General features: G+C 39.1%; 1 protein-coding gene across 1 annotated transcript in view; it reads left to right on the forward strand.

The window, feature by feature from the left end:
- plxnb2b (plexin b2b) overlaps positions 1-21,024 on the forward strand; it is a 126,810-nt gene that overhangs the window by 81,404 nt on the left and 24,382 nt on the right. Inside the window, exons 6-20 of the mRNA XM_059334581.1 lie at positions 1,131-1,231; positions 2,589-2,715; positions 3,238-3,397; positions 4,782-4,893; positions 5,424-5,535; positions 5,911-6,012; positions 6,934-7,032; positions 7,659-7,746; positions 8,535-8,719; positions 9,944-10,092; positions 14,065-14,176; positions 14,940-15,076; positions 15,522-15,704; positions 17,031-17,124; positions 20,036-20,233. Of these exons, the coding sequence (XP_059190564.1) occupies positions 1,131-1,231; positions 2,589-2,715; positions 3,238-3,397; positions 4,782-4,893; positions 5,424-5,535; positions 5,911-6,012; positions 6,934-7,032; positions 7,659-7,746; positions 8,535-8,719; positions 9,944-10,092; positions 14,065-14,176; positions 14,940-15,076; positions 15,522-15,704; positions 17,031-17,124; positions 20,036-20,233 (1,959 nt within the window). The remainder of the gene's footprint in view (positions 1-1,130; positions 1,232-2,588; positions 2,716-3,237; positions 3,398-4,781; positions 4,894-5,423; positions 5,536-5,910; positions 6,013-6,933; positions 7,033-7,658; positions 7,747-8,534; positions 8,720-9,943; positions 10,093-14,064; positions 14,177-14,939; positions 15,077-15,521; positions 15,705-17,030; positions 17,125-20,035; positions 20,234-21,024) is intronic.

The raw sequence follows: 21,024 nt of genomic DNA on the forward strand, positions 1-21,024 counted from the left end.
TTTTTCTTCATAGAGAATTCGACTAGATTACTCAAGTTTTAAAAGATCAAAGTCAGTGTCTGCTGTATATTCAAGTGCTGACAAATATATTTTGAGTGTAAATCTGCTGTACAATACATGGGCCAATCAGTGGAGCAAGAAGTACTCTGATCTTTTTTTAATGAAGGATAACTAAAGTGAAATACTGCATAGATCAAAGTGTGTGGCTATCTCTTCTATCAGTTTGGACTCATTGATGCTTCCTGCACTTTAGTAAAAGATTTATTCAGGTGGTGCGGTGGTCATCCTCTATACTATAGTGAAGTAAAAGTTGAAATAATGCTAAAAACATAATATAGAAACACGTTAAGTTTGCAAAAGTACATATGTATTATGAGCAAATCCTTTGGAATCAAAAGTAAGGTTACTCATACAGAATGGTCCCTTTTATTATGTGATTATATGTATTATATATGTTTCATTACTGGACTGTTGCTGCAGATGCATAAGCATGTAAGTAGTGATTAATATTGTAGGTTGATGATATGGAGCTATATTTAAGAGAAAAAGAAGAGGAAATTCACTTGTCAGAGCAGCAAAAACGAAAGCAAAAGGTGTAAATATAAATAACAAACAGAAAGAAACTCATTAATCATATGCAATAAGCAAAGACAAATAGTGTACTTTAATCTAGAACACTATATCATGTTTTATAAGGTGATTGCTCCAGATGTAATTTGACAATAAGAAATCACTCAACAAGTCGGAGATGTGATTCAGAGGTCTGGAACAAGGCTAGATTATATCAGAGAAAGGTTTAATTGTCGTCTACTCTCTCACCTCTGCACACCTGGCCAATCTGACAATTTGTAGGCACTCAAGCGCATGTAAAGTGAACGTAAGTGTCGAATTTTGTCAACCACTGGGTACAATAAACACTTGGCATGTAGACAGGGGGAATTGTTTTTTGTAATTGAACATGGGGAGCAGACATGAGACCATGTCCTGTGACAGGATGTGTTTTACTCCCACTCTGCACACCTGAGACAAACCCAGGATCATTTCGAGCCATATTTTAAATGCCTCATTTTTTGTTCAGTGTCTCCCCTCAGGTGCACTGTTTGATCATTTTTCATGTTATAATGCTCCAGATCACCAAGGTGCCGGTGCAGACGTGCCTCCAAAAGACAGACTGCCAATCATGTGTGGAACTGAGGGACCCTTACTGTGGCTGGTGTGTCCTGGAGGGCAGGTGAGGATCTCACACACACTTATAAATGCATGCGCACAGCGACAGACTAGCACAAACACCCACACATGCAATTCCATCTGTAAAACACAGCGGGGTATTTGTTCAGTGTTTTATTGCAGACACTTTTAGTACCCCTCGGTGTTTATATTCCATCTCCTGTTGTCCGTGCAGCCTTAAGGAATTAAAGCTGTTTGTCAGACTCATGCAGCGAAGGCAGTCTGTGCAATTTACTCTCATCAGCCTATATTTATCAGGGTCTGGAGGGTTGAAGGGCCAGTATGTATCATGTTTTTTGCAAGGATGTGATCAGGAAGGAGAAAAAAGCAGAAAAGCAATCGTGTCCTTCTGAAAGATGTTGATACTCTCAGTGCAAACTCATTCCAAAGCTTTTAAACTGCAACGTTTAATACAGAAGATTGACAGGAAATAAATTAGCCACTATTATGATAATAGATTAATCTCCAAAATCATTTTATAATCAAAACATTTGATGGTTCCAGCTTCTCATTTGTGATATTTCTGCCGTTTTTTTGTAGTTATCTGAATATATTTGGGTTTTGGGTTTGTGATAAATATTAATATTTTATGACAACAACTCAAGCTCTAGCACACTTTGATGGACATTTTTCTCTGTTTTCTGATGTTAATTGACAAAATGATTAATAAATGAAAAAATAATCACCATACTAGATAATGAAAATAATCCTTAGTTAATTAAAACTTATCTACCTAACTTGTTGATTTTTTCTCTTCACTTTTACCTCTTCAAAACAATTTAATCAATAGTGTTTTATATTGAAATCTGATGCTACATTATATTGTGTACAACTGTTTGTTTGCACATTATTAGGACATGTCTATCTATATTACACTTTATTTACTTCTACTACACATTTTATTTTAAATAATGAAAAACCTAAAAATCTAGCCTGATATCTAAAGTTTTGTTGGTAATATAGATTGTTTATCATATTTTTAAACACATTCATCACGGTTAGTTATTTAGTCTATGAAACATAAAGAAGTAGTCAATACCCATACTACGGTAACTCCCTGAGCCCAAAGGGTGCTTAAACGGCTTGATTTGTTTGACTAACAGTCCAAATCCAAAATGTATTTCATACTGCAAGACCAGATACCAGTGAAAGCATTTGGTGTTTTTCCTATATATATAAAACAAAATCTTAAAAATCCGCACAGACTCTGCTTGAAGTCACCCGGGCATGAGGTTGTTATTGACAGAAGCACATTGAAAATCTGTTAGAGTCCATAGGCTTTGTTTTTTCTGAGGCCTTGTAAAAGCGTTTAGGGGTTGTGGAGCAGAGGCTGATGGGAGTTGTTCATCCTTCGTCTGAAGGTGCACCAGGAGGTCTGAGTGCCGACGGGCAGAGGAGAAGAATGGCTGGCTGTGGAGCCCAAGGCAGCAGTGTGTCAAGATCGTCTCCTTCTATCCCCCGAACCTTTCCTGTAAAAAGACTCAAAAGGTACAGTGCTGCTTCGCTTTTCTCTCTCTTTGTTCTCTGCTTCTCTTTCTGTCTCTCTGCAGAACACATCCCCTCTTACATGCACGTCACACAAACATGCACACCATAAGTAATAAACAGTTTCCATTGTGAATCAGAGACCCTCGGCTCTAGGTCTTCCTGCCTTTGTATCGATCGATCTAGTAAACTCCAAACCGGCTTATTATAACCGACCTGGCTGATTGTGCTCACAGCCTGAAGATGGAGAGCCTCTCCAGTGCACTTTGTCTCTCAAGTTGTTTTTTTTCCATTCCTGGCTCCTTCTCTGTCCCTCTCTTTCTGAGTCACTCTTGTAAATCCGGCAACAGCAATCAATCAATCTCCAGGCTTTAAAAGAGAAACTGCATTGTAAATTCACAGTTATACAGAGATGTTTGAATTATACACTATGCAGAGAAATTAATTTAAAATGCAGGCAATAATCCTTCCATTCTGTGAAAGTTTCAGCCACTTCCAAATAGTAAACGTATTATTTGTGTTCAGGTGAAGATCAACATCCCCTCCCTTCCTGCAATCGGGCTTTCTGACCGTCTGCTCTGCTCCATCGAGTCTTTCAAGAGTGAGGGCACCATGTCTGACTCTGGTCAGGTCTCCTGCGATCTACCCAGGCCTTCAGTTATTCCACAAACACCCGAGGACCAAGGTATGGCCTTTATAATTAACCTACTCTCTTTTTAAAAAATCAAGGCTAATGTCAGTCTTTCTCCATTATAACTAAGCTTGTTTCAAAGTGGGCAAAGTGGGAACCTGCCCCTGGTCTTCAGACCCTGTAGGGCCCTAAAAGCTGCAGGTTTACTGCATGTGATTTGGTTTGTTGTGTATGTTAGGGAATTTTTACCACCAAACTACTATATCATTAGCCTCATAGCATATTTGCCTAAGTCATATTTGAACATTTTCGGAAAACAAGAAAAAACACACAATTTTTAGTAAGCCCATTGGTATTTTTAATTGATATTGTAACAGTAAGTTCAAGTGTGAACAAGTTTGCATAAAAAATTAAACACATCGTTTTCATAACAGATAAAAGTGACTTAGGCAGAATATGCCCTGACTAAGGCAATTTTTCTCTTACATAGAAATAATGTAGTTTGGTTTGTATGTAGCGGCAAAAATGCCTAAGTCAAGGAGATGACTAAGGCAGAAAGTGATTTTGGACTCTAACAAGTGTTCTGATAGGGAGAACATAGGCAATAAGGCAGAAAGATGCAGCAGTGGTAGGAGAGTAAAGTTAGGCAGATATCACAATTTGGCCAAAAAATGACTTAGGCAATTATGCTATGAGGCTAACGATATCAACTAAGTTGAGTCCAACATGAAACACTGATTTTGTGACCACATCTTGTGGAGGCACCCTGTTTTAAAAAACTAGTTTTTAAAGGATAGTTTGGATTTAAGTGTATTACCTACAGTCCATGGCAGACTGTTCTGCAGACCTCATACAACTCTATCTCTCTATCTGTATATCTGTCTGTCTATCTGTCTATCCCTTAAGAGCTTTTTAAGTTTAGTTTATATTGTTTGGTACACATGTGCATGTCCCATTGCGGATTAATTGTAAAGCTAATGACATTCCCACAACCCTCGTTTGTACTTGGTGTTTTTTCTAATTAACATTATGCACATATGCTAAATTGCTAAACTGAATGATCATGAAATGAACATTGACTGCTAAACATCAGCCTGGTTGCATTGTCATAGTGAGTGACATTAACTCAAGTAGAGCTCGACAGAGCCACTGGCATGGCTGCAGACTTCTGCAGAAGTCTTGTTAAGTTGATAAATTAATACACAATTAGTATAAATGTTTTTGCAGTCATGGAAGGTCACAAAGTGTTTAAAGGTTACGTGTGTCAGAATCCCATGTCGTTTGTCTTCTTATGAAATGTTTAAGTCTTGAATACTCCCAATGACCACATCCCCATTTACAAATGTGTTAAACTTATATCTCACAGCCAGTGCAAAAAAGGGTTAGTGCCGCACAGCCAGTGCAGCACATTTTAACCCTACCTTTCCTGTGTCCTCAGACTTTGTGGCCGTGGCGATCAGGATTATCGTCAACGAGACTGTGGAGCTCGCCACACGGGAGTTCAAGTTCTATAACTGTGCTGCAACAGTGAGGAAATCAGAAAACACACCGTGAGTCAGACTCTTAATCTATCAGTTCTGCTCTGTCACTCACTGAAAATACACAGTGACACTGAACACAGCATCAACTGACAACCTTGATGTAAATGTATCACCGTGCATGAACAGATGAGAGATCAAGGCTCTGTTTGTAAATTGTGATGCATGGTAATTCTGAATGCACCTCTTGCATTTTCTCTCCTCCTTTTATTACCAAGCCGAGGAAATTGCCTCAGTTTCCTTTTCATTAATCAAAAAATGAAAGTCGATCTCGCCATTTTTCCCCCCCTCCTTATTTTTTTTTCTTCATTTCTTTCATGCCAAGGAATGTGTGATGAACGAGCTTTGCTTATGTGAAGTTGCAGAGATCCATTTTGTTGTCAGCAGCATGGATTTTTGTTCCGGACGCTCTTTGATGAGTTTGCATGTTTTAAGGTTTTGTTGGTGTGTGCTTTAATGTGTGTGCGACTGCCTAATTATATGTGTGTGAAAGCATTTTCTATCTTTAGTGTTTATGCGTCTCTATTCCTGTGTTTTTGCAGGTGCATGTCATGTGTGGCCAGTTCGTGGGGCTGCCAGTGGAATATACGTGACCACACCTGCAGCGACATAGATGACAATGTGGTGGACGACCGCATCATCAAGCACCGTCAGGTGAGTTCTCTCCAGTGTTACCACATCAAAGGCATGCCAAGGAGTTTTATCTCTGACAGTATGTGTTTTAATAAATGCTGTAAAAAGTGCCGCAGAAGTTTTAAAAGACATATCTAATCACCACATGTGATAGGACGCTTGAGCGATTGAGATTTCCCCCCAAAATTAATAAAAAAACTCAAATCCCGGTATCAGCTGGCACCATCTTGCGTGACAAATACTGTAGGGTGGAGGATATCAGTTTATAAGTCAGCAGATGTTTCAGCGATACACTTATCTGTCCCCGCAGATGAGGGTGTCCGTTAAGTGGTTGGCGTATTTAAAATGTAAATGATGCAAGGCGAGAGTATCTAATTTGTTTTGATGCCTTCTCAGGGAGGGAAGTGTCCTCAGTTTGAGAATCCAGATCCTACACTGATCCCCGTTGGCTACAAGACTCGTATCAGCATGGAGGGGGTCAATTTGAAACACTACCAGGTAAAGTGGCACACACACAGAATTTAAAGTATTTCTTGAAAACTAACTGGCTCTTTCAAACACTAATTAAGGATGGATTTATTATTTATTGGAATTAATCAGGATGGATTTAGGCCCAAAGTGAACTGGATTTGTCACAATTTTTCACCAGTGTATAAAGTAAACATTTCAACACGGATAATCAACCAGTATAACTGTCTTTACGAGGCTATAGTGCACTCATATGAAACTAGATTAACTAAGGAATTCATTGGTACCAGACATGTAATAGCTTGTCGGGAAGGGGGCCAAATAGAACTCCAAATTTAGGCTGAATAATGGGGAGGGTAAAACTGGCATGTCCATTTTCAGAGGAGTCTCATCTCAAAATATTCAAATGGAAATGGCTTCTATGGGCAGCACACTTGTGTAACAAATGGTATCACCCCTACACTTACCTAAAATTCTTATTAAACATAATTGAGTGTAGTGATGGCCTTCATATACTCATAATCATAATGTTCTAAATCCTTATACGATCTAAATGTTCAACTTTCAGCAGGTGCTTAATAAAAGACACTGTTTAATACATAGTGATGACTATAATTTGACTTTAAATTTTGTCTCTAAGATAAGATTAACTAGATATATACATATACTGTTTACAGAAAAACTGTCAGACAGTAGGATGGGCTGGTTTCCATTAATCACCAATTGTTAACAGTAATTAAGGGCCTTCTGGATGTGGTGTTCTCATACAGAACCCAGTCATCCCATCCAAACTTCTCATGGTGAGAATCAAAAGGTCTAGAATAGTCTGTAGTACAACCTAGTATTTTATGTTCCTTGCTCTTTAGTGAGGAAAACAAGAGCAACAGTGTCCTGCAATTGGGATCTACATAAATGAATTCACCAGCGTTTTTGATTTGTTTGGTTCTCCAGAATAATGTTTTCACCATCGGCACTGAGCTCATGAAAAATGTAGAAGAGGAAGTAACTTTAGAGGGCGATTCATTCTTCTACACCTTCAGTGGCTTCAATGTGAGTATGACTGCTCTGCTATTATTACTCAACACCCTACTGTGTCCCTGCATTTACAGCTGCTACTTTTGTTCACTTACCAAGATTGTTTGGATGGTTTCTGGCCACTTTGCCGTCCACTCAGCAGGTCCTTGAGCTATGACAAATTTGTAGATTGTGAAAGTTAAATATATAACAACTCTCCAACTGAGTGAAGTCTATTGTAGAGTACCGCTTTATTGCATATTTTTCAGGACTGAAAAAGCCTATATGAAAACATTCTATCAATGAACTGACTTCATGTTCCAGGCTTATAAATCAAATCACCCTTTAGCATTCTCTTTGATATTCTCTAGCTCCCTCTAATGGACAGACCTTCCTCACTGGAGTTATTTTAGCTCCATCTCCACATTGTGAATTCTGTGATTGGGAAGCTCAAACAGTACCTAGCCCCCAGCTATGTTCTTTCCCAACATTGATTTCTTCAGCTGAAAATCTGCCAGACTGGGTATACATTTTTTTCCCTTCCTTTTTTCCCCCTGCTTTGGCATGAGGGAGCGGCAGCCCACACTGTTTGCCGAGAAGAGCTTAAGTGCCATTAATCACTGGATTCTGTATTAATAATTCATTTTTTTCTAATTTCTCAGTTTTCTTACGACAAGTCGCAGGAGACCAATGTTCTCTTCTACATGAAGGACAAGGAGTCGGGCAAGAAGATAGACAGCACACTGAACGGTATGCTCTCTCCCATTTTAATGTGGCAGCCTTATTTTTAATGCCCTGTGTGTACACCGCTGGTCCCAGTGTGGGGCCTCCATTAGATCTGAGGAAGCTGCCTTTAATCTTCAATTGAAAATTAAGTCTGGAAATGATTTGGTAATGACTGTATCACCAAACATGTTTTGACAGAAAGTGAAGGATTCTGGTGATTGCGTGGCCTGTTTTTCTTTTTTCTTTAAAAAAATAATAATATTGTTTTCCATATTATTAAAAGATGACACAATGGCCAAGATATGTACATGTGAGATAGAATAAAATAATGAGAAAATTAGAATATTGATTAAATACATATAGGTAATGCAGATTATCAAAGGCAATATGTTGTTTATTTTTCTTTTTTTTCCCCTACTTCCCACCTCCAATGCAGCATGGTACATTCTGTATTCAGTGACTCATGTAATACCAAGATGTAACATATCCATGAAATCTGTGAACCGGCCCCAGATATTACAAAATTGTCTGGGTTTCCTTTTCACATTCTACATCATTTGTTCACGAGGCACACAAGCAGCCGTGTCTGATATCCTCCTGTCCCCAGTTGGCTGTTGTTCATCTTACAACACTGCCCAATGCATTTGTTAGAGCAATTCTCATAAAAGTAAGATTACCGGCTCAAACATTGACCAATAATATATTCCCAATAACACCAACCATAACCATTTAATTATAAAAAGCGAGACCTTAAGTGTAAGAAAATTATTAGATTAAAGAATGTGTTTTTTCTTCCCCTACTTCCCCTACAGTCACCCTGTACAACTGCTCCATGGAGAGAGAGGACTGTAGTCTCTGTAAGAATGCCGACCCAAAGTACAAGTGTGTGTGGTGCGCCAAGCAGAAGGCGTGTGTGTACGAGAAGCTGTGCAGTCCTGACCAGCAAGGGTCCGAGGATCCTTACAGCGTCGAGTGCCCCGATCCCAGGATCACTGATGTGAGTAGCTCCAGTGTTGTCATCTTTATGTTGACCTTTGAACTGAAAACAATGTGTGCATGAAAGGTGTGCGACTCACCGTGAGAAGACAGCGACTTCGGTGATTGGATTATTGATCGGAGCACTTTATTGGCCTCTCCTCTTTCTGTCGACGGAGGAGTTGAAAGTCTGCTTGTTAGGCCGATCTGCAGCTCATCTAGATTGGATCAATTCTGTCTTTGCTCACTTAATTGTTGGTGCCTCATTGTCATTGACAAAAATCCATCACTAATTGTGTGATGTCAATGTGAACGAGAACGACACATCGGCCGATAAAGATATTGCAGATAGATTGTATTCTTGTATTGTGTGCTGGCAAGACGTTTTATGACATTTGAAATTTTGTACAGATCTTCATTGTCCCCAGAGCATGTATCCTTTGGACTTTGGTGTCCCCTGCAGCGCCACCATAAGGTTGACCGTTTTAGTGTCATATTGTCAACTTTTGGACGGATTGTTGCAAAATTTTGAACACACATTTTAGTCCCCCTCAGGATGAATTGTAATAACTTTGGTAATCCCTTGATTTTTCATCCAGCACCACCCTCAGGCCATAATATTAATATGTCCACTACTTTAGCTTATGACCACATACCTGGAAAACTAATGATAAAAAATATTTTTTGTATCAGGCTGTAAACATGTTAATCTTTGCTGTAAAGTTGGGCTTTTAAACCTGCATGACAATGAGCCTCTGAGGCTTCTGCATGTGCACATGCTTAAGATTATTCCTGCTAAACATCAGCACATTTGCATCATAATTGCGAGCATTACGCTATGCTCGCCTCATAGAGCTGCTTGTGTAGCTGTAGACTCTGTCGTGTTTTATGTGTTTTTTATTATTCAAAATGATGTGTTAAATAATATTTACAGTTACTGTCATGTTTGATTGTTGTTCAGCTGTAAAATAGCACAGACATGTATGTTCAGGTTATGCATTTACATAAAATATCAGCACATATATTATGTTCCTCAAGTAATTACAAACATACATGCAAGCATGACTCACACAGTACGGATGTAATTTTCCACCATGGTGTTGAATATTAAACACTAAAACTATTCAGCGGACTTAAACAGACTGTATAAATCTCTTGTAGGTTATTATTGCACAACTAATCTGTTAAAATCCCTTCTTCCTATCAACACACCCCCACCCCCCTACCAATGTATCTCCCCTCTCAGATCATCCCTCGGTACGGCCCCGTGAATGGAGGAATCTCCATCACCATCCGGGGCTCCAACCTCGGCATCCACAGAGAAGACATAAAAAATATCACCGTGGCCGGGGAGATCTGTATCCATCAGGGAGACAAGTACTCTGTCTCAACAAGGTACATAATACAGACACACTTATATTAATGCAAATATATGAGCACCAGCAGCACACAGACTGTGTGTATTGTTTGCTGTTGGTCAACCTGCATCTGGGCAGGTTTACAAAAAATACTTGGAAAACTTCTGAATATGTTATTAGCCAGGGAGGGCTTTGCTTTCCTCAAGGTAACAAGAGTGCATTTTTTAATTTGCTCATTATGCCACTGTATTGATCTGAGACTCTCCAGATGCAGGTTGAAAACTCTTTTAAAAGCTGAATGGCAGCGGTGGAAGAAGTATTCTGGTCCTGCATTCAGTCCTGCATTCATAATGTTTTTTTCCGAATCCCCCGAACCCTCAGCAGTTTCAAGGTTTTTTTTTGTCCCCGTCGCATTATATTGACTGATCCTTTTTAATTGCAATATATAAATAAGTCCTGCACCTTTGTGGAAACAGCATAATATGTGCACTATTTACTTTTGTAACAACCTCTTTTGTTCTGCTCTATGTAAACAGCCTGCACTTCAGTCAAATTTTAATTCAATTGTCATGTGACTGTTGGTCTCAGCCGAGTCATTCATGGCTTCCAAGTTGCTCTGAGGAGCACAGAATTTATGTAATTTAATGTTTTTATAAGGATCTGGTTAATGCAAACAGCATATTTGTGGAGAATTTCTAAATGAGACATGCAGAATAAAGTGATTTTGATGAAATATCACTATTTTAGATTTTAGATTATTTTCCTGACTGAATCGTTTGTCACAAATGATTTATTTGATGGGAATTTAAAAATCTAACAATATATTTTGGTTTCTAGAATTTCTGGCTGTGATAAATGGTGTGATTTTGGTGATTTATTCTTTTAAAGACATGCTTTTCGGGTTGTGTATTTCGGAGGTTTAAGTACCTCGAATACAGAAGCAATATAAAAAATTACCAAAAATATAAAAACTAAATGACCCCTGTAATTGATATATTATTATATGTTGCATTGTTAGATTGTTCTTTCTTATGCATTTATGTATGCATCTTATTGCTGTAGCTAGTTGAAGTGGAGCCAGTTTTGTTACAATTTCATTTAGCAGACGCTTTTATCAAAAGCAGCATTTTGTGAGATGATTAATTAAAAAAAAAAAAAGCAGGAAAGAAGAAAAAAATCAAGTTCTGCTGCACTAATTTATATTTATTTGTCAAACTTTTCTCTAAACTTAGCTTTTTTTGTGAAATAAAGTGATTTTGATGAAATATCACTAATTTAGATTTTAGATTATTTTCCTGACTGAATCGTTTGTCACAAATGATTTATTTGATGACCATTGGGAATTTAAAAATCTAACAATATATTTTGGTTTCTAAAATTTCTGGCTATGATAAATGGTGTAATTTTGGTGATTTATTCTTTTAAAGACATGCTTTTCGGGTTGTGTATTTCGGAGGTTTAAGTACCTCGAATACAGATGCAATATAAAAAATTACCAAAAATATCAAAACTAAATGACCCCTGTATTTGATATATTATTATATGTCGCATTGTTAGATTGTTCTTTCTTATGCATTTATGTGTAAGCAGCATCTTATTGCTGTAGCTAGTTGAAGTGGAGCCAGTTTTGTTACAATGTTACAATTTCATTTAGCAGACCCCTTTATCAAAAGCAGCATTTTGTGAGATGATTAATTTTTTTTTAAAAGCAGGAAAGAAGAAAAAAAATCAAGTTCTGCTGCACTAATTTGTATTTATTTGTCAAACTTTTCTCTAAACTTAGCTTTCTTTGTGAAATACAGTATTTGACCTTTTTGAAGCTCGAACAGCTGTTAAAAGAAACTACCTGAGAAGTTTAAAAGGGGAAACGTCTCTTTAGTGGAACTTCTAATAAATCATAGACATCTGAAACTAGACACTGTTGTTTTGTCACACGCCAAAAATGTTAGGAGCCACTGGTTTAATCTTTAACAATGTATTGCGTGTGCTTCATTGGTGTAAATACAGCTGTTAGATGAATGTAGTGAAGTAAAAGTTACAATATTTCCATCTGAAATGTATTGAACTAGACATGCAAAGTATCAGAAAGTACATCAAAATTTTACTTTCCACCGCTGAATGTCAGTCTTTGAATACTGTCTGAGGCCACAAACGGTCAGAGCAGCCTGAATCTTTTAAGATAGGAATTTCCCAAGCACTGATTTGATAGCATCACACATTTGCCACAGCTTTTTGGTGGTCTCTTCATGCTGCAGACACTCTGTTCCTTCAAAAAACACCCATTGGATTAAATTTTCTCGCAAATGCACTTCATCCACAGCGGTGTTCACTTCATAGAAATGGTCTGTGAAAAAGAAAACATCCACATCGTTGCCCCACAGCCACTAACCAGAACTGTTGACACCTGGCAGGATGGATCCACATTTATGACAAATTCTTGCCCCGCCATCTGCATGATGAGACATAAACCAGGATTTATGAGGCCAGATGGAATGTTTTTCACCCTTAAATCATCCACTTCTGGAGCTCACGGGCCTGCTCTAGTCTTCATCTTGTTGTTAGTTGTCCTCTATGGTCTACAGCATGTTGTAGCTCACTTGCTTTCAGATTTGACAGGTTTTCCACTGTGATATTTCATTCCTTCACATCACTTTTGTAGCTGTTAATTGTCTGCGCGTCGCCCACCTGTTAGCCTGAATGAGGCTTGCCATTTTATGCTGACCTCTTTCATCACCAACACATTCTCCTTGAGGACCAAGACGTGTTTGGTCTATCAGACGTTGCCTACTCAACTCCAGACACGGCTGCGTGCTTAAATTCCCAGAGGGCTCAATTTCCAAGATGCTAGAAGCAGCCAATCTGGCATTAAAAATCATACTGCGTACATTTCTGCTTAGTCGTCAGATGAACCTGTTTTCACTGCCTTTTTTTTTTTTTTTAGTTAATTATTTTCACCACTTCCTCCACTCAACTAAAACAAGACACGAAACTAATGTGTCTGCCAATATCTGTATGATTCAGAACAAGTTAATTTAGATGGATACATTTGGACAAAGATCTGTTTGTTTTTTAAAGGAGCAGCTTTCCAGGCTGGAAGTCAAAGTAGCACAGACAAGAGTTAAAAACCGTGGTTGTTGTTTAAAAATAATAATCTTCTTAGTTGCTATCCATCGCCAAATGAAGTAAGACAAGTCAAATTAAAGACAGTTTGTGACAATTTTCTATCACCCAATAGTGGTTGAGATAATTGCTCATCATAGTTACATTTAGCATTACCAAAATGAGCAGTTGAGCAGCGAAATGAACAGTTTTGGTACTGTTTGGCTAATGCTATGTTGCCCCATCTCTGCTGAGACAGAGATGGGTCTTGAACAAAGTTTATTTTCTCCTGATTTGTCTGTCTGAAAAATGCCATTTCAGTGTCAGTGAATGTTCAAAAAAAATTACCTTAGTGACTCTGATTCATAATCTGTGCTCACTTGTCTCTTAAAGGGCCATGGCAGTAACGAAACCTACGTGACAGATGGTGGAACTGACTTATCAGTGAACCGTCTCACTTCAAAACAGTCTCTACTACACTCTACGAAAATTCAAAAACAAGTGAATGTTAAAATGAGAGCCAAAGCCACACCTGCAATTACACCTTTCTGCCATAGGTCCCGCGAAAGAGAACAAATCTGAGATCTTTGAGATTGTAACTTTAGGTTCAGAAGTGCTCTAACAAACCGTCTGAAGTTGTTCCTTAATCTTGAAAAGCGTCTTTTATCCAATTAAAACAAGTGAATTCAGTGCTTACTTGACTGACAAAAACTTAACCCAAAACATGTCAAATATTCCTGAGACACAGAGTGTCCAAGATATCGTGTCAGACCATCATTTTTTGCCATTTTATAGAGGAAAGCTTCAATTAATTAAAAAAAAAAGATCAGTATGTTAATTGAAATTAAAATAATTGTTTACTGCAGCATTCCTAAATATATTCTCATCTTTTTTTCATTGTCCTGTCCAGCGTGGTGTGTGAGATTGGCCCTGCTCACGGACACACAAGTAACTGGGGCCAGGTGGAGGTGGAGGTGAAGGGGGGGAAGAAAGGAACCTCTGCTTTGTACTTCACCTACAGAGTAAGTTCTCAACCGTATACACACACATACACACTCTGTCTCTCTCTTTCTCTCTCTCCCCTGCTGTACTTTTGACCCAGAACTCATCCAAAAGCTTTCAGCTGTTTTTGTTTTTTTTATGGTTTCTTTTTCCTAACTGAAAAGAGCCGCTTGTCAGAACACACTAAGGGAATGTCATTTATGTGGAATGTACAACATCCTAATGTATTACTAAATTAAGCGGCTAGATGCTGTCATATTACAATGGTAATTCAGTGTATGATAAGCCAGAATGTGTATGCATTCCTCTTTAACCAGATGCTGTGCAGTAGGCCCCCTTTTCTCTCAAATAGCTACGCTGTAGCCTGTTAAAGTATTAAACTGGCTTTTCATATCTCTGGCTCCGCTAAAGCTTCCCCACAGGGGAGTGCTCCGCCTAACTGTTTGCTCAGCAAATTGAGGCAGATGTGGTGCTTCTGTGTGTGTGTGTGTGTGTGTGTGTGTGTGTGTGTGTGTGTGTGTCTGTGTGTATGTGTGTGTCTGTGTGTGTGTGTGTGTGTGTGTGTGTGTGTGTGTGTGTGTCTAATAGAGAGTAGGAGATCAAGGAGGGTGAGAGGAAATTTGTGTGTGTGACATAGCATTGTGTGTGTTGTTCTTGTTGTTCGTGTGTGAGTGAGCCCGTGGGTTGGAGCTTGTGTGAGCATGTAAATCATTGCAGGGGAGAGATGAGTATGTATTCATGCCGTGTCCTGCAACCTCACTCCCCATTTCTCCTCCTCCCCAGGACCCATTTCCCGAGACAGTGAAACCCTCTAAAGGTCCAAAGGCTGGGGGCACCCTTATTACAATTTCTGGACAATTCTTGGACACAGGGAGTAAAGGTGATGTCCAGGTTACCATCGGAGGGGTGGACTGCACAGTGTAAGGACTTCTTTCCTCAATAATTGTCATTCACGCCAAAGCCCAATTCTCTTTCAATTCAGTCTCGTCAGTTGATAAGTGCTACTTGTTATTCAAACATTGTATTCTATGCAAATTCTACAGTATGCACACTTTGAAGCCATAAATTGATTTTTTTTTCTCACATTCCTGAAGCAAAAATGGAATTGACCTTAACTTTGGTGTCATAAGCAGGGATTTTTTTTCTCTTACCATTTGCCTTCGTTGTTGTGACCACGGGTGTTCTGTCAAACCCAGTCCACGGTGACATTTTAGGCAGAGGTAACGGGAAAATAACGAGCTAGAGGAGCAGCAAAGCCAGGATTTAACAAGCTGTCAAACTGCTGCCATGTTGGCTTCCACAGCACGGTGACCTTGTGTGACCCCACTCCTCCAGCCAGTCAATGTTATGTCCTTGTCTTTGCAGGGAGCACTTCGGTACAGAGATCACCTGCAGGACAGGAGAATACCGAGCAGATAAGGTGCCCTCTGACCCTCTCGTCGTCACCATGAAGTATGGAAAGAGCACGACAAAAGCCATCCCAACTGCCTTCCAATTTGTGGAAAATCCCATCGTGCTGGACTACCACCCCAAAGGAAGCTTTGTCTGGTCAGTATAAAGTAGCAGCATTCTGTTGTATTATTGTAATATTGCTTTTACCTAACCTGGAGACATACAGTGTTGAATGAGAGTTCAAGAGAAACTGTGGTATTTGTTGGGTGTTGTTTTTCCAGTTTTTGCCCATGTCATGTCACATTTTACCCTTCATTTTCTCACACCTACACTGCCTCGGCCCTCAGTGTGTGATACAATATACCCTTCTGCGACAATTTAGCACATGTTTGTTCCTTTCTGCTAGTTCCCAGCATCAGTGCATTTAAAAATAAACTTTAGTGTTCACAGGAAACGTTTAACTTTAGGCAATAAAAACACTTGACTAAGGTTAAAGTGAAAGAATTGCTCCAAGTAGCAATATTGACTCTTGGTTTGACACGAGACAAAAGCACCAGTTCCCTGGATCAAACCCCTGGGGTTTGTTTGACCCTTTCACCACCTCTTCCTCCCTGAACAAACCGTCACGCTATTTGTATTATGTGGTTTATTCTAAGCTTCTATTATTGCCACAGATGGGTTTACATTGGAGTTATTTGAAAGGCTGATGCTTGCTCCTGCCATGTGACAAAATGTGGGTTTATGACGACGTGTCATTCTAAGCTAATGAATGGATAATTACAACATTATTATTTTGTTATCCACTTCTGCCAGTAGTTTACTCATAAATTCTATACACTGGCCCTTTAAATAGCTCGCCCTGTGCTTTTGTTTTTAAAGATGAGGAGCCAACAAAGAAAAGAAAAGGCTGCTTAGTTGACATTGATAACAAGGTCGTATGGAAAAGTACCGTGATGGAAAAATTGAACACTTAGAAAGGCACCTGCCTTGTTCTCTGCCCCGCAAGCTTCTATCTGTCTGAAACCTTGGTAAAGGTTATTAATGGCAGGAACCTTTTACTTCTTTTTAAAGTATGATTTGTCCTCCAAAAGTTGCTGAGTTTGCCTGTTGTTTGTATTTGTGTGCAGAATGTTTCCCATACCCACTTCTGAATCGCTGAAGGGGACACAAATGCCAGTCTTTGATGTTGTTACCAAACTGCTTGATGATCTCTGAAAATGGATGCATTAGACGTTACCTTGCTTTTTTTCTATCCGATTGAAAGCACCAGGGCGCGTGTGATTAGACACGCAGACTGGAACAACAGACAACAGATACGCTGCTCGCAGGCTAAACTAATTTGTTTTCATCTCCGGTGAAAATTACCCCAGGTGCAATTTAAGACGTCTTCCCGTCACTCTCCCCATGAGATTGTCAGTGTGTGATATCTGTGCTCATATATGGGTTTTATTGAGTTGTGTATCTCTCTGTGTGTGTTTTTAGTGGAGGGAGGAACATTGTGGTGACCGGTACCGGCTTCGACCTCATCCAGACTGCTGTTCTGCAGGTCCAAGGAGACAAGTCAGATGCTTTTGAGGTGTGTCTTCCATTTATTTTTCTATTCCTTTTTATTTATCAGCCTCTTCCTCACCATCTTCCCATCGGCCTGTTGATTATCCTCCTCTAAAAGTCATCATTTCTTTGCTTACTTCACTTTTTCTCTTCCCTATGTTTTTTGTCTCCGAGTATTTCTGCTCTCCCATCTGTTCCTCCCTCACAGTAGCAGCACTGTCCATCGATCTCCCCACATCTCATGAGCCCACGACTACAGTGGTGAATCATTCAAATTCTGTCAAGCATGCACACCCACCAACAACCACACACATCTCCACTCCTACATAATTCCACTGATCAGTGAGAGCACATAAGCCAGTATTACTTCATCTCACTTCTTAGGCCATAAATCCTTAAAACCTGTAAGATTGCAGATAGCAGCTCCACTGTTTCACCCTCACCAAATTATAACTATGTTCCCTGTCCAGCTTAATCAAGTAGGATTGACTCTGCCAGGGAACTTAAAGGAGTTTCACACAGCATGCTGCTGCCTGCCCTCCAGTGTACAGGCCAGTGTTAAGCAGTAGCGATTTTGTTCATTTCATTTAAAGGGCTAAATTTAATACCAGCATTAAGGTTGCAGAAGATTATGTGAATATGCCGCTCTTCACTACGCCGCTCCCGGCCAAGCGCCTGGTCCCCTGCTACCCAGGGGACGGCAGAGATTTGAAAAGACTCCTGGCTGCTGCAAACTAGCAGCCGATGTATGCTTGTTATCTCAAAGGCCTTGGCTGGTCAACTTCATAAGCTTCTCTTGGTTTAAGTCTATCCACTGAACTGGACCCAAATATTTGTGGTTGTTGGCTTGTGGCAAAAACATGCTGATTACATTGTGGGTCAGGTTTTTTTGTTGTTAGCAAAGACCCTGCAACTCTTGTTTGTAATTGTGAACAGATATTTCTAGAGCTGTGGCTAATACTTTCAAACTTAGCCTAGTTATAGTATAAAAGATTACGCTGCCACTCTAATCAATGAGAGCATGCGGAACGTTTCAGCAACGTCTCAGCAGCGGCTCTCCGTGAACATTAGGTAGCATTCCTATTTTCTCCGCGAGCCGCTGCTAAACCTCGTAAATCTCAACAGAGCAGATCGCACCAGACAGGAAGTCCGACTCAAAATCAACGTAATACACTTCCGCCCCCTTTCAAAATAAAACACAATACGCAGTTCATGCAGCCTAAAACTACTTCACACATCAACATTATGTTATGACAGAGGCACCAGATCAGCAATCAATCAATCAAAGGGTCTCAGAGGATCGGCGACACGGACGACAAGAGACTGATTGTTGAAGTGGAACATCATACAATCATTTATGACATAACATATTGTTTTTATAAGGATAGATGGTCAGATCAACAGATCTTCCACGTCAGAGAAGCAAAGTAAGGTGTTGGTTGTTGTTGTTGTTGTTGTTTACTTTATACACACAGTTTATTACGGGATCTCAGGATTATCGCATGTTCTCTTATCTCGCGTGTATCCGGCTGGCTCGCTATGCTTCCGTAATGCGCCCGGTGTGAATCCCCAGTAAGCGAACTGTGAAAATTTGCATGAGAAAAGCTTGATGAAAATCCAATAAAACTTTTGAAAATGTGCATAGAAGTTTTAAGTGTTTTTTTGTCTTTAAGGAAAAATAGTTAATGCATTAAACAGGAGACGGAAACACTTTTTCCGAATAAGTTTTGACATAGTAAACATTTAACTTACATCCGATCAGCTGTTTCCTCTGACACTGACAGAACAATTATGAGTTGCCAAATTAAATTCCTGAAGACTTCTTTCCATTTTCTCTCATGGGTGGCCAAAGTTGTGCAATTAGCATCCTCTCTTTCATCCTCTTTTTTTTTTTTTTTTTGCTTTTTCTCTCTCGCACAATCTACTTCTTCTACTGTTCACTGACCTAGCCTACAGCAATGCATTGCACTGAAGAAAGTAGGCTATGTTTATGCAGCTTTGTTTATTCACGCCAAACCAGATAATGCAAACGTCCCTAATTCGCATTTACTCTAATGTGACATTTCAAAATTCGCTTTGAATAAAACTAGGCAGTGTTGATAAAACGGCACTCTTTCAGAAACATACTTCAGCTTTAATTTGCAAAACATTATGACAACAGATTAAATAACCATTAAACATTGACTAAGATAGCATAATCACATATCTTTTACAAAAGATTGTCAGCTCAGTTTAATACAATCTCGGAACCCATTGGCTTTAAATGTTTGACCCATCCTTCAAACACAGAGCAACATATGGTCTGAAAGTGCAGCAAGTTCAGGTTCAGTGTATAAATAAAAAAAAACTAAAATCATTTATCTCATACTACCAGTCTCAAACTTTATAGTATCTCTGCGTGACTTTTTCACAGCATTATCTGATGTAGCCTACGCATCTCGCCTTGTCCTTTTTGAAAAACGTAAACTGTGTGTGGGACTGTAGGGGTTTGGCTGTCACACACAGCATTGTCAGCCCTGCACCGAAACAATCAGAGAGTGACAGAAATATCACCATCAGTCCAGTTAATCAAAACCAGATAAACAAAGCCAGAGGAGGAATGACTCAGTGTGAGTTGTGATTCATCAGAAGCTGCTATTCTACGATGGCAGATTGGGATTTAAATAGAATAACTGAAAAGAGACACATAATTTACCTTACCCATTCATCCAGCTTTTTTCCGCCACCCCCGAAACACTCTCCCCTCACACAATAAAAACAGAAATTCACTGCCTCTTTGAAAAATGCCCTCAACACCCACTCTTTGCTTTTACTTGTCCCCATAATTTCTATGTTGAATACTGTTAAATTCACCTTTGTTTTACTTGTCAACACCAACTTTGCACTACTTTTTATGTTCAGTTTTGATATTTTTACTCTCCCTCTGATTCACTCAGAACGCCCATGAGAAGAACGACACGGTGATCCAGTTTCGGTCTCCAACAGTAAACAACACCCTGAACTCGGCCTTTAAAACCTACATCAAGCTGGACAACTGGGCGAGAGAACTGAAGCCCTTCGACTACCACTCGAACCCCACCTTCAACGAGCTGAACAAGAAGGTCATCAACGAGGCCAGCATCATCATCGTCACTGTGAGTGCCGGCTGCCTGGCTCCCTTTTAATGCCGCAGTTGTCATATTACAGCAGTGTTTCTAAGAAGTCAGCCTCTTTGTGTGGAGGAATTAAGACAAATGGTGTTATTCTCTGACTTAGGGATAAAAATGGAAAATATGCTGAATTGCACTTGTTACTGCACTGCTTATATTATTGATGGGTCTCATTGCTTATAGAAATTATGCAAATAGCAGTACATTTAATATTTTACCTCCGTTTGGTGATTGTTTTAGAAGTCAAATGAACTGAGGCAAATGTACAATATAATGCATTCATTTATTCTCAACCTTATAAAAACATAACTGATATTCTTTAACCTCCTTTTTAAGCCTTAAGTATACATTCAAATATATTCTCTTATTCCAACAAAGTTTAAAAACAAGCTTCTACATGCCGTGTTTCCAATATTGGCCCAAATTTTATTCATTTGCGCCTCGATGAAAAACATTGAATTTAATGAACTTTATTTTAATTGCCTCTGATTGGAAGCAAAATACATAAATAAATAAATAAATAAATAAATAAGTTATATCAAATATTTTTATTCACCAAATGATTGGGGTTTAAGGAAAAATCAAAGGTTAATACTACTCTTTACACCATTTAAATTATTTATCTCTCTTTATTATTAACCAAAGATTAGAGAAAGAAGAGAAAAAAATCTCTTTTTTTTTAAATACAGAAAAATGTCCATCACAGTTTCCTTAAGTCCAAGGCAATGCCTTCAAATTGCTTGTTTTGTTTCTTAAGACTCACACTTCAAAAGATA

Source organism: Centropristis striata, chromosome 6, assembly GCF_030273125.1.
Source record: "Centropristis striata isolate RG_2023a ecotype Rhode Island chromosome 6, C.striata_1.0, whole genome shotgun sequence".
Taxonomy (NCBI): Eukaryota; Metazoa; Chordata; class Actinopteri; order Perciformes; family Serranidae; genus Centropristis; species Centropristis striata.